Source organism: Ostrinia furnacalis, unplaced genomic scaffold (assembly GCF_004193835.3).
Source record: "Ostrinia furnacalis isolate ACB-3 unplaced genomic scaffold, ASM419383v2 OfSCF2632, whole genome shotgun sequence".
NCBI lineage: Eukaryota > Metazoa > Arthropoda > Insecta > Lepidoptera > Crambidae > Ostrinia > Ostrinia furnacalis.
Window position 1 is genome coordinate 1 of NW_021132871.1, and position 13,831 is coordinate 13,831.

The 13,831-nt window shown below is 35.6% G+C and overlaps 3 protein-coding genes across 3 annotated transcripts; 1 reads left to right on the top strand and 2 right to left on the bottom strand.

Annotated features, from left to right (window-relative positions):
- Nucleotides 1-339: 339 nt before the first annotated feature.
- On the bottom strand, nt 340-2,332 carry LOC114356075 (uncharacterized; the record flags this gene model as incomplete). Its single annotated transcript, XM_028309160.1, has 3 exons — nt 2,149-2,332; nt 675-884; nt 340-420 (listed from the first exon to the last, which is right to left on the bottom strand). Coding segments are annotated over exons 1-3 (327 nt in total), but the record flags the coding sequence as incomplete, so codon positions are not given.
- A 309-nt stretch (nt 2,333-2,641) lies between these two features.
- On the bottom strand, nt 2,642-4,149 carry LOC114356077 (uncharacterized). Its single transcript, XM_028309162.1, has 3 exons — nt 4,091-4,149; nt 4,006-4,052; nt 2,642-3,891 (listed from the first exon to the last, which is right to left on the bottom strand). The coding sequence occupies exon 3, from the start codon at nt 3,881-3,883 to the stop codon at nt 2,987-2,989; it is 897 nt and encodes a 298-aa protein (XP_028164963.1). The 5' UTR covers nt 3,884-3,891; nt 4,006-4,052; nt 4,091-4,149; the 3' UTR covers nt 2,642-2,986.
- A 4,672-nt stretch (nt 4,150-8,821) lies between these two features.
- LOC114356076 (uncharacterized) lies at nt 8,822-13,496 on the top strand. Its single transcript, XM_028309161.1, has 6 exons — nt 8,822-8,966; nt 9,235-9,603; nt 9,717-9,806; nt 11,487-12,063; nt 12,606-12,775; nt 13,371-13,496. The coding sequence occupies exons 1-6, from the start codon at nt 8,931-8,933 to the stop codon at nt 13,374-13,376; spliced, it is 1,248 nt and encodes a 415-aa protein (XP_028164962.1). The 5' UTR covers nt 8,822-8,930; the 3' UTR covers nt 13,377-13,496.
- The last annotated feature ends 335 nt before the right edge of the window (nt 13,497-13,831 follow it).

A 13,831-nucleotide genomic window follows, 5' to 3' on the forward strand; every position in this document is an offset into this window, starting at 1 on the left:
TTGCGCACGACGTCACAACGTGCGGCATTTTTAAGCAAGCGTTGACGTCACGGGCCTCTTCTTATGAACTTTGGGGCGCTTTATCTCTTTAAATTTTCATTAGTTTGAAAAAGTGAAAAATACGTGTAGAGTATTTTTTGATAAGTTAACTGACGGACTAATTAAAACTCTTGCTTTTTGACCCAGGCAACATCCCCATTGGCTGCTACACATTCTATGATTACTAACACCCATTAATCTCTTGTGGTAAGCTTTACACACTCATGAAAGGCTGGGTAGTTTATACATATATTTATTAACTTTTGAATGCAAGTGAGCTGTTAGCTGTTAGTTTCTCACCTGCTCTGGACTGAAATCCTTTAGAGGCACTCTTGCCTTCTTCTTCTTGTCCTTCCTTTTTGTCATTGCACACAACGGCAACTGTAACGATAAAATTATTTTATAATGACATGGTTTTACACACATTAAACAAGACAAAGCAAGAAACTGCCAATTTTTGTTAAATATAAAGACAACACTGTTACCAAACTATGTATGTAGATATGATTTAACATATCATTGACTACAAAGTGAAAAAATTAAAAAGTTTAAAATCTCTTTGTAATGTGTGCCAATACACTTCTAGTATTGATCATGAATCTTTACCATCCCAAATTATTAAAAACAACACTTACATCCGGTACACTATTTGGTATAACCGCAACCAGCTTGCACTTATGAAGGTTCAGCCGATTGATGCTCTCCACGACTCGGAGCGGGTCCAATTTCTCAGATACTCGGATGAATGCGGTCTTAACGCCCCCCTTCCCGTGTTGAAAGTTCAGCGCCTCGAAGTGGCCCTTGACTACCTTCGAGACAGTGCCCACCAAGCGATCCAGTTTCCACTAAAAGTAATGAAGTACCCGTGAATTGAGATACAAATTAAATCAACTGTTACCGAGGTCTCATGCAACTAATTAGGGTTCCACAAGTTATTTTATGGAAAATGATACCATATTATTCTAAGTTTATCTTATATTTTTTGATGCTAACAATTCCAAGCCTTCTCCTTGCAACTGTTCTTAGTTATTATTGCAAAAAGAATTAGATGAAATAATTATTTTTTATTAAAAACCCAGAGGAATAATCAATCAATGTCAATCAATCAATCAAAGTAAAAGATCTTTAAATCAAGCATTTCCATTAGACACTGCTGTCTTCATTAGACAATATGAATTGATATTTCAACTAAATTCTGGATTTCCAGGGTAGATTCAATGCACAGGCAGAATTAGATAGGTACATACAGTAGAATCCCGATTATCCGGACTTCGATTATGCGGACATCCGATTATCCAGACTCACTCTTCACGGCTCTTATTACCGATTTAGGGCCTGGACCCATCAATACGGCTGGACACATCATGGCGGCACCTGTGATACAGCTTGGCGTCGACACCGTAATACTGTACGGACGTCGTCTTGATTCATTGTTAAAAGAAATGGATTCACCCAATGGTCTTCAATGATGTTTGTGAAACCCTTTCGATAGTAAAAAGTTAATTATTATTTGATTTTACTTTGAAATCGATTATCCGGAATACCCCTAGTTTTAATTGATCCGGATAATCGGGATTCTACTGTACCTAATTTCTAGCTCTGATCAACAGCACTGTCTAAATACTCTTTTAAACTCAGGTAATGGAGATAATGGATTCACTGAAAGTATTGATTTTAGGCAGAAACAGTTATGGAATGTTAATGGACGATTTGAAGGTACAATCAGGCAAAAAGGCGATTCGACCGTCAGCAAAAGACCGAAATAGGTACCTACCTAATGCCTGCCACTGAAATTCACCGAAATAATGGACATGGATGGATGACTGCCATGATGTTGCCATGGCCAACCATGTACAAGGAATCGTGGAAAGCCGGTGAAGTTCGTAAAATCAATATGAAACTATCGATCGAAAGGAAAAGTAGGTACCTAGTGTACCTACAATAAAGGTTTAAGGTGCTGCTGGCACTCTATTACTGGCACGTATAGTATTAAACAGTAGTTATGGACTAACAGAAACGAGGACTAAGTTATTTATTTCACAGCACACTTTGTTAGCAATAACAATGAAAAAGGAAATACATAAATAATAAATTGATGTTGAAACTTACATACGCAGGTACTCCATGGATGGCTACGACAGACATGACATTCAATATTTCTAGAAGGGGGTATTTCTAATATAATTAATTTATGTATGTTTATAGCAAGAAACGTGGGAAATATTATAAAAAAAACTGAAAAAACGCAGCCGAAACCGACCGAGCCCCACACACGCACACAGGGAGGATGACATTTTTTTTTTTTGCCCACACCACGTTTTTGGCCTGGAAGTTTCCCCATTGGCCAAATTTTTTTTTTTTGTATTGTGTTTTACGGCTCTGGGTGCAAGCCCTTTGGAAGAATACTGACAATATCCCCAAACCACATAACGCATTCTCAAAATTTGAATGCAGTTTAGGTACAATACCTTTCTTTTCGAAAATAAAAAAATATTTTCTTTGAGAAATTTTTTCTAACTACAGTGTAAGAGTACTTTCCCTTCAGGTTACATTACAAAATCGCACCCTGTATAGTTAAATAAAACAATAAAAAATACTTTATAATTTTTGTATTTAATATCACATAATCAAAGCTTACAATAATTGAAAACATAATGAAAAAGAATTACAATGTCAATGTTTTGTAAATACTATTATTTTCTTACACTAGGTAATAAAAGCACCAATACCTACCAAATAGGGTATTATATTTTTCTTAAATTAAATAAATATCTATAATATTAATAAAGGCACATTAGACATAATTAAGAACTAAGTTTCTGTCGCATTTAAAATATAACAGATTACAAAAGTAATGATGAATAGAAATAACACAAAATATTAGGGTAAAAATATAAAATGATGCATAATTTAAATGGAAATAATCAATCAGTCAATAAAAAATCAGTCAATACTTGCGTATGAGAGGTTCAATCTCTGATAATTTTCTACATGAATCATCAGCCCAAGGGATAAAGGCATCCTTACAGGCGATCACACATTCCAAAAGCATACAGCAATCACCTTCTGCTCTATGATGAGAATGTTGTTCCTTATTCAACAGTCTTTGGTAAAGAGAACTCAATGAGTAATTATATGTTTTACCATTATTAGTCTTACTAAAAACTTTATCTATGACTTTACTCCTGTTTGGCTTTTTCACTCCATATTGAGTCTTTTTCTTAACTTCAGTTATATCTTCACATGAAATATCAGACAAGCTGTCACATATTTCATCAATATCTTTCCATTCTTCAGTGCTTACATTCAGTTGGGGCCATTCATCTTCATCATCTGTTAACAAATCTAAACCTAGCTCAATTGGCGGAGGTTTAGGCACTAGTGCTTTAGTCACCTTCTCCATTGCCAGAATCTTCCGAAAACCTGTCAAGGAGTCTACACACAATAAATCGTCTGGCAAAAACATATTTGCATCACAGAATTCAGTCAGAAGTATTTTAAAATCAAAACGATTCCCATTGTGTGCAACCAGACATACAGGTTTTGTAAGTTGCTTCAAGAATGTGACTATTGTACCAGTTTTCTGTTTAAATACTGGAGCATGCTGGAGTAAATCATTGGACAGGCCATTCAATTTTACTGCTTCAACATGAATGGGACGCTCAGGATTGAAAACTAAGGTAAGCTTACTGACCGGCGGCAAAGTACCATGTGGTGTAGCAATAATATCTTTCTGTGAGGCTACAACGAAACTTAGTTCAGTTATTTTCGTTTGATTCTTCTCTTGATAAGGTAGCCCTGTCGTTTCTATATCGAAGAACACGTAACTCTCAATCTTAGCCATTGCTGAGCCTGCACAGGAAATATTAGTCATTGATATAATTAATTACATTATTAAAATGAGTATTAATGACTTAGACGTTCTAGCTAAAAAAAAGCCCACAGACCGGCCGGCACAGTACTTACTTTACGTCTGTAATAATATTTTCACTGAGTTCTCGAGTACGACTTCACAATATTTATCTTTTATTAAGCTTTGGGCATATTCTAATCTGATTATCTTATTACGTAGGTATGTCCAATTCTTTAAAAATCCTCAAAATCTTTGAACTTAACAAAATTATCATTCCCTTGACATTTTNTTTTTTTAAATTATCTAACATCTCACTAATAAAATATGCGAATAAAATGTACGGAATCTAGCACCCGAGTATACATACTCACACTTGAAATATTTACTAACTATTTTAAGTACCTATAAAATTATAATATTAAGTTTTCAATTTATAATCTCAATGTAAACGCTTTGTAGTAGATTGATGTGTAGAATAAATGCTGATTTTTTACTTTTAAAGTAAATTTTAGTCTCAAACTGACTCTTATTCGTGCGGTCGACACGGCTCAAAAATATTGTGATTATTGGCGCATAATGCCTAATATCGGAAATAAAGTCTTAGGGCCTCTTTCACAATCTCCGAGTAGAGTAAATATTATTTACTTCCTACCCTACAAAGTGATAAGTATTTTATCGTCAACGTCTTCCCAGTGTCTTGTTTCGTTGTTACTCGTGCTGTTTTAATCTTTGCTCGTGACTTTAAGCAACGTGTAGCCTAGGTACTTGTACTTGTTTGACAATTTACTCAGAGATGGTGAACGAGGCCCATAATGTAACATCATCCTAGAAATTCTGATAAAAATAATATTAATAAGTAAATGTGATAAATGTAAGTAGGTAGTATTCTAGTAGTGGCAATGTCTAGAATAATATTTTATGATTCTGTACCCTATCCACGTAAAAGTACCACTATTTGCCACACACCAACACTTGATCAACATTTAAATACTAACGGAAATTAAGAATACGGCAACCATAGATGGTAGAGACGTGTCAATCAAAGTTGGCTGCTATAGATGACCCAAGCTGAACTGTCCCACCAAACTCAATGACAGGGGGGCGCTACCATCTTTCAACTATATGGTTTCCAACATGGCAAAAATCGGAACCAGCGATCCGGTATTGAAGGTGGCGCCCCACTGTCAATGTCATCGATAGGACAGTTCACTATTTTGGAACTATATCTATTGCATTAGCAATTTGGCACATAGGTAGTGGACATACAATGGGACATTTGAAAAAAAAAACTGTCTGTATGGTAATGCTTTCACATTGTTAAATTTTTTTTAATAAAAAAAAGTCCTAAAACGTGATAATGAATGTAGTTTTTCTATGCATAGGTAACAAAAAAAGATGCTTAAATGGTCAACTAGTGGTACTTTCACCCTAATACTAGTAATCTTTTAGAAATAAGCTATGTGTCTATTAATCAAGTTGGTTTTATTGCAACCACCATGACTATTTTGTGATGACTATCTGAGTATCATACATAGGTACCTAAGTACCTTAATACCCATTACTTCCGGTCTAAGGTACTACTAACTTCTTGCTCTCTGTGGTAGGTGTCCAGTACGTTATGGCCTCATGTTTTTTTATTTGCTTTGCTTTGTATTGTTTTTATATTTTATACTTATTCTTTATATTCTTAGGTAGGTACCTACTTTATCTAAAACAACAACTCAAACAAAGTTAAAGTTAATCGTTGGTAGCCGGCCTTAAGTGGCGCTATAAATACAGGGTGAGCTGGTTTGTGGCTGCGCTGTCAAGTTTTTTTCTCTTTATAACTCTATCTATAATTAAGTACTAATAAATTATTTTAAAATAATACATACCTAATTTTACGTAGGTACCTACCTCCTACCTACCTAGGCACTCAGTACTCACTCAATGTTGTTTTCGAAAAGTATTTTTCAAGAGTTTTTCTTGCATTTTTTTAAATTAGACAGATTTTTATGTACCTACTTATAAGCATATTTACTTAGATATACTTACTTATTCTGTGGATATACCTACTTTTTACATTGTATTGTTTTAATAATAAATGTATGTATTGAACAAGTTTTATGTTTATTACCCTCTTTTCTGCTAAGAGTAGGCGCACACCGCGGCACCGTTGATTTTTAGTTGGCCGATAGTTGTGCCCGATTTTAAATTGTATGAAGAATCGGCCAAATCGAATCGGCGTAGTGTGCGCACTCCCATACTGATCAACTGCCCGACTAAACTATCGGCCGACGAAAAATCAACGGTGTGCGCCTACTCTAAATGAAAAGCGATGGTCTAGCTAGTGTAAGCTTAGGATGTAAGTTAATTAATTTATATCTAACTTAATTAATAAACTTAATCATTCATTAAAGTTTTGGGTCATTTAAACTTGGCTTAATACTTTTTCCGAAAGAATCAAATCGGAATTTCTTGGGGGAAAAGTGAAGCGTCATGTTAGCAGTTTTATTTTGTAAAATTCGCGTTTATACGACTATTAATGTGTAACAATAGTGGATTATTGACCATTAATTAGTGTTCGTGAACGTGCATGAGTGTGTAAGTAAGTAAGTAAGTAAGTTCTTTATTGTGTATAGAAACAAGGTTACAGAAAGATCTTAAATTAATTACAGAGTATCACTTGATCCTACCCTTTCAGGCGTATACACATTTTTAATTTTTATATCTAAACATATTTATTTATAATCTAGGTATTCTTGTACACTATAAAAACATTTTTAGTTAACCATTCTTTAATAACATTTCTAAATTTTGAGAATTTTAGTTCTTTAAAATCGTCTGGTAGTTTATTATATATTTTTATACACATAATAAAAGCATTCCTTGATGCTAGTGTTAATTTTGTCTGAGGCCTTACTAGTTTATTTCTGTATACAGAGCGTAGGTTTCGATTTGAAATTTGAAATTTCTGAATAAACAAGTCTTGATTTTGTTGGACAAATAAACAACAGTCAAAAATGTAAAGGCAAGGTAAAGTTAACAGATTATATTTTCTAAAAAAGGGACGACAGGAGTCTATTTGTTGTAGTCCAAAAATAGCTCGAATACATTTCTTTTGCATAATAAATGCCTTATCCCTATGTACAGAGTTTCCCCAGATTAAAGCTCCATAGCGCAAAGATGAATTTACATAGCCATTGTAAGCAGTGATAGCAGCCTCTTGAGATACAATTTGACTAATACGTCTAAGAGCGAAAACAAACCTATTCAGCTTTGAACAGATTTCAAATATATGTTGCTTCCAATCACAATGACTGTCCAAAGTTATTCCTAAAAATTTTGTATGTTGAACAGCGTTAATTACCTGTCCCTTAAAATTTATGTTAAGTTTCGGTTGTATTTTTTTATGTGTACCAAATTGTATGTATTTTGTTTTATCTATGTTTACTTTTAAATTGTTTCTATTAAGCCACTCAATAACCTTACATAATGCCATGTTTATATCACTTTCATGACATAAATAATTTTTATCTTTATCACCTTTGATAACAACAGTGGTATCATCTGCAAACAAGATACATTCATGTGGTATACTTCTGGGTAGATCATTAATATACAGAAGGAACAAAAGCGGTCCCAAGATACTACCCTGAGGCACTCCAAATTTATTAACTTCACATGATGATACATAGTTCTCTAAACATCTACTTTTAGGACAATACTTCTGAGTTACCACACATTGTTCTCTCTGTGACAAATAGCTTTCGATCCATGTGTAGCATGGTCCGCGAATACCATATTTATAAAGTTTCGAAAGAAGTACTTTGTGGCATACAAAATCGAAAGCTTTTGTCATATCGAGGAACAGAACTGACACTGGAATACCATCATTAACACAATTTGTTATAGATCGAAACATTATTCAATGAAAATATTGTCCGAACCCTTAGTATTTCTCTTCGACAAATACTTTAACACATTGTGAACCACTTTTCTTTCACGACTATAAAAATATTTTAGCAATTTAATTCATAAAACCAATTGCGCACATTTAAAATAAAGTTTGTTTACACTTTGACAGCAATAGACTGACATGCAAGGTGACATGTCAATGAAGTTTTCAGTTACTGTTGCCATTAAAAGAAATTAGTACCATTAGTTTTCCGCAACATGGCGAGGGTTTTTATGTTCCTGAGGCCCAATTACGGTAACTTTTATAACGTCTACAATCCAGACGCGTTTCTGATTCTGCGATACGATTGGTCAAAACAGCTGACGTACGCTGTTGAACGACCAATCGTATCGCAGAATCGAGAAGCGTGTCTGGATTGTTGACGTTAAAAATTACCGTAATCGGGGCTCTGGTCAGGCTATAACTCGTCTCACTCGATAGTTGAAAATGGCACAAATCAAGTCGGCCTCAACGTGTATTATTGCCAACATAAAAAAAAGAAGAAATAAAATGTCAATATTATTGAATTATTGTCAATGGTTTTTTTGGCGGGAAGCTCTCGAGGCGGGAGGTTCAACTTTTTCTTTGCGAGTTCAATAAAATTCAATTAAATAGTTAATCTAGCAGCAAATTAGTGGCTGTAGTGGCGAGATGAGTTCTGACAGTGGGGGTAACGACCCCAAACATAATACTAAGAAAAGAAAAGTAGTTGAAGTACAAGATGATGAGTCCATACATGCACCATACTACAAGAAGAACCATATACGCTGTTATCCTGATAATTCTCCAGGTTGTGTATTTCCTGTATACATACAAAGCACAAATGACACTGTAAAGTTTGGAAACAAGGACCCTATCTACCTGAATAGCATTTTTAGTCGGTACAACAAGGGAGTCAAAGAAATAAANCTTCCCGTTCAACTACCCTCCACGGAATCATCGTCAATATTATTGTCAATGGTCGTGTCATTTTGACATTTAGCACAATTTAGCATTAGCGTAAAAAAACTTGCGCGGTTGTTTGTTGGGTAGTTTCGTGATAAAAATAATTATTATTTAATTCCCAAAATTTTTGATTGCGTATAGCCTTTACTAATTAAAATGCCTTTTGTGTTCGTCACAGGATTTCCTAGGGAGGTAAATTAAAATACAGAATTTTGATTTAAGTTTGAATCATGTACGCTGCAGTGATTTTTACCCATAGGTTTACCTACCATAATCTAAGAGTTTACTACCTATTGTTATATTTTTGCATCAAATTTCATTCGATTAAATTGATACATTGAAATTTAATTTATTCGGAATACCATTTATTCGGAATACCAACAGTAACAAAATGTAACTAAATTTTTTCCCATAAAAGCATCCTACCTGAACTATTGATAATGCTTTATCACATCCACAGACAAAACTAGTTCCAAACTTCAGAAAATACTTCCGATCAGCACGCCTACCGCGTTACTGGATAACCAAAGTGATTGACAATCCGACCGAGCAAGCAGCTCTGATTGATTTCCAATCTTTCGGGGACGCTCTTAAGGCCGAGCAATATATCAACTCTGTGCCTTTCGTAAAAAGTACTACCTGCTATAACTTAACGGCTAGAATAACTAATTCTGAAGATGATACGTTCAGCTCGAGTAATCAATACGATGGACAATATGAGTACAGAAGAAGCCGTTCACGCGAACACAGCCTTGAAAGCTACGGTTATAGCCGTTCAAGTGATCGGGACAGGTCACGAAGTCCGTTTGAAGATCCGTCAAAACTTGACGTGAGAATTTTTTATATTTTTGTGTGTGCAGAGTTATCTTTTTTTACTACAGTTGTTAAAGAATTTCCTAATCAATAAAATAATAATTTATTTAATTTAAATCCTATTTTCAGTTGGAACTGGAACTTATAAGGAAGAAGAGACTTTTGATTGAAGAAGAAAGAAGATTGTTGTTGGAAAAACAGAAGTTGCAGATGATGAAGGTTTGTTGAAATAGAACCAGTTAAATAAGTATGGTAATGGTTTAGTTTTATGAGTAGTTAATCCTTTCATAAATAGCATGAATTTTTATTTTGTTAAAAGACTAGACTGTACACAAGGGTTCAGCAATATTCAACATTCTTAACAAAGAACAATTTGAGAATCAAATTACCTATATAGGAAATGTTTCTACCACATATCTTATCCACATTGCATATAATTTTATCCAATGTTCAGTGTTGTCAAAATACAAATTACGTAGGTAGTTGATACCAAAAACTGATTTGAATACCTGTAATGAGCTTTCAAAAAGGGAATCTTCCATTTCATGACTTATTTTGTTTTCTATATTCGGGGTCCTGTAGTCTGGAATCTGGATACTTAAATGTCCTGATGATGATGACACTTATTTATAAACTACACGTCATTTTCGGTGAAACAAACTATTACGTAACATTCTATTATGAAATTGTGCCTTTGAAGTTAGTTAGGGCGGTTTCAGACTAGCCTTTTATACGTGCACGTATAAGTTCGTATTTGGAAGCGCATGTAAATAGACGCGTATGGTTGTCACGCGCAAAACTCGCGTTGACGTGCTTGTAAGCTCGTATAAATAAGCGCGAGCCGCGGTAGACACCACTACTGGTTCGAGCGAACACGCCCGAACGAAAATATGCCCATGCGTGATACGCGAGTCCCGATGTTTTAAGCGTTTATAAGCGCGTACGACCGTATACGCAGCGCAGAAAAAAACGCTAGTCTGAAACCGCCCTTAGCAAATGGTGTCAACTACTCAATTAAGAATGTTCACTAATTTTGTTTTTTAGCTTTCTGTATTCTCTGTTAAAAATAAAAAATACACGTGAAAGAATTATTTCGATACGTCAATTAGTTTCCAAGATATTGAATTTTAAAAGTGCGGGCGGCGGCCGGCCCTCCATTTTATGCGCGTGACGTCATATTACAACGACTGGCTCATATTTGTATGGGTGGAATCTTGCAAACTGAATTAAGACCCACTTCCAGGCAACCGATTTAGCTGAAATTTCGCAAACACATGTGATTTGGATGACCATGCAATATTATGATGACATGGAGCTGATCTGATGATGGAGCTGGAAGGTGGCCATAGGAACTCTATAATAAAACGACTTAAATGCATCGAGTTTGGGCTCGTTCGTTTTGTATTGATGAGTATTTTAATTCTATATAGTAATCGGGGTCTAATGATGGAGCTGGAAGGTAATTCGCAATAAAACGACACAATCGCATCAAGTTTGGGTTTGGTTCAATTTTAATTTCTGTGATGGGTCTGGGTGTTAATATGTATAATAAGTTTGTATTTACAAAAAAAAAATATTTAAGTATGTTTATATCCGTTTTCTAGTGAGCGGACGCTGTGAATGTACGTCACACGGGGTCACGTGACCGTCGGCGGGACTCAATATTTAAGCGAACTTTGAATGCCTATAAAATCATAACTACTGGGTATTTTTGAATGAAATAAAAACTAATGTATTTGTAAATGTAAAAGCTTAACTGTAACATAGGTTTCAAGTGATTTTGCATACCTAGTAACATTCTCAATTGCCTATTTTCAGACAACAGGAATGAAATGGCCATGTTTGGTCGTGAGCGAATGTTGCCTCGGGACCTTTATTTTATTTTGGTGAATTTCGCAGGAGTATGGGGCTAATGCTTGCGAAGAGTTGGATGTGAAACCAAAAATAGAATTTGGAGCTGGAAAATCGACATTGTTCAATTCCCACATAGAAATGGAGAGAGACCAGAGGAATCGGGACATGTTGCTCCGCCCGCACTGGACTGGGAAGCCCGAGCCGAGGAGCCGGGCGCCCCGGTTCTCCGCGGAGCAGAGACCCTTGGACCACATCCCTCAGTTCATTCTCCCAGTCAAAATAATCTTGAAATCGATGAAAACTGCCATCAAAAATGAAGCTCCAGATCTGCACGAGAGAAATATCCTGACTAAAATGATCGGCGGCAACTTACGCCGAAGATTTGCGATCGTTCTTGAAAACAGGCCGTATACACCGTCAGACAAGATAGTGCAGTTGTACAGGCAGCAGTACCCTATGTCTACAGACAGGGAGTTGATAAAGAAAACGTATCAGGACGTCAAGGCGTGCCACTGGCCAAAAAGGCAAAAGTCTCAGAAGACTCTTGATAAAATCGCTAGAAGGAAATTCGAGAAAATGCAAGCAAAGCAAATTGTCGACGGTGTCGATTCCGATACGCCAGGTATAAGATAAACACTTCATCCTCACACTAATCCGTTAGCGCGTTCGCGCCGAGGATTAGTTTGTGGTAATAAGTTTAAAATCTATTTCATGATGGCAAACGAGTTGAACTCGAAATGCTATCCAATTGGAAAGTAAAAAAAATCGACAAATGTTCTTTTGACCGAACAATCGCCTCAAAACTGTGAGCATTCATTTGCTCATAGTAAAAATTGGGGTCAACTTAAAATTATTAAAAAGTCAAAAGATTACATTTAGAAGATTACTAACAAGATCTGCTGTTGGGAACAATGAACTACTTCAAAGACCAATCTCAGATTTCGTATGCTGCAACAGCATACTAGATCTAGCAGCAAAAAGGTCTTAATATGAAGTTAAAAAATCTTTGTGGCCAATATTATCTTCATAAGCAGTTTTTTTATGTTCACCGATTTCTGTCAATTATAGTGGATTGATAAAAAAAAATATTCAATAATATTTTTTGATAGACCATCACACCTAAAAGTAAAAAACGTGCACCTTTTTAAATATTTCTCTGTATAGGTACATCAACCGATGCAGCAGCTGTCGACGTGAAACCTGACCCAGACTTGGTAGTGAAAGAAGAGAAACCCATTGAGGACCCCGTACTCCGCCTTGATGGGTGGGGCGGTGTAAATGATGACTTTGACAAGAATGGAACAGAGTGGATCAATGATGGTGAAGGAAGCTTGGTGAGTTAAAAGCGTTTACNGAACGGTTTATTACTTTAATGCTGTGTAGATCCAAAAAAGAAAGAAATTTCAAACTTGCTAGTTATTTCAAGGTGGGATTGAAATAAAAAATATTACACTAAAATGGAATGAAGAACTCTATTTCTGAGTATATGCCCGAGTTGTGCCATCTTACGGCCGGTTCACACGTGTCTCCGTTTTACTGTTCCGTTTTATCGTGTACGTTTTTTTTTCGTCGATGTGTTTTATTGATTTGTTTCGTCGTCGATTATGTGTCATGTGTGAAGTCGCTCATACAAACTAAATACGCCATCGACGAAAAAAAACGTACACGATAAAACGGAACAGTAAAACGGAGACATGTGTGAACCGGCCGTATGTATTACTGTATACAGAATACTGTGTCATGTGTGAAGTCGCTCATACAACTACATACGCCATCGACGAAAAAATACGTACACGATAAAACGGAACAGTAAAACGGAGACATTACTTTGACAGTAAGGCCTAGAACGCACTATGCGATTAGTCGGAATGTGACGTGCCGCTGCGGTAGGCCGCACATCGAGAAATTGATTTACTTCTCTTGTTTCAGGAATGATCGCTAAGCAGAACTTTAAGAATAAGTGCATCAAATATTTTAAGTGATTGTGTAATGTGCTAATGTGAATTGATTGAACTATACAGGAATATAGATTATTAAAAAACTTTGTTTCTTAAATTATTTATTTCCGTTATTTTCTACACATTGATGGTAAAACAAAGGAGATTTATAGTATACTAAACATTTATTACTAATCATAATAAAACAGACACGATCCTGCGTGACTGTATACATAGTCTCTTATTAATCAACAGTTATGAAGGCGAAACCAGCGAAACGATGTCGCTAGACAAATCAATAACTTAATATTTTGTGATTTACCCAAACATTACCCACATTAATAATTCCAGGGAAATCGGTAGAACACATTCTGACCCACAATATAATTCCGGGGATCACACATAGCATATCCTTCAATGAGTTATCCTTATGTTAGTCGCCCTTAACATGAA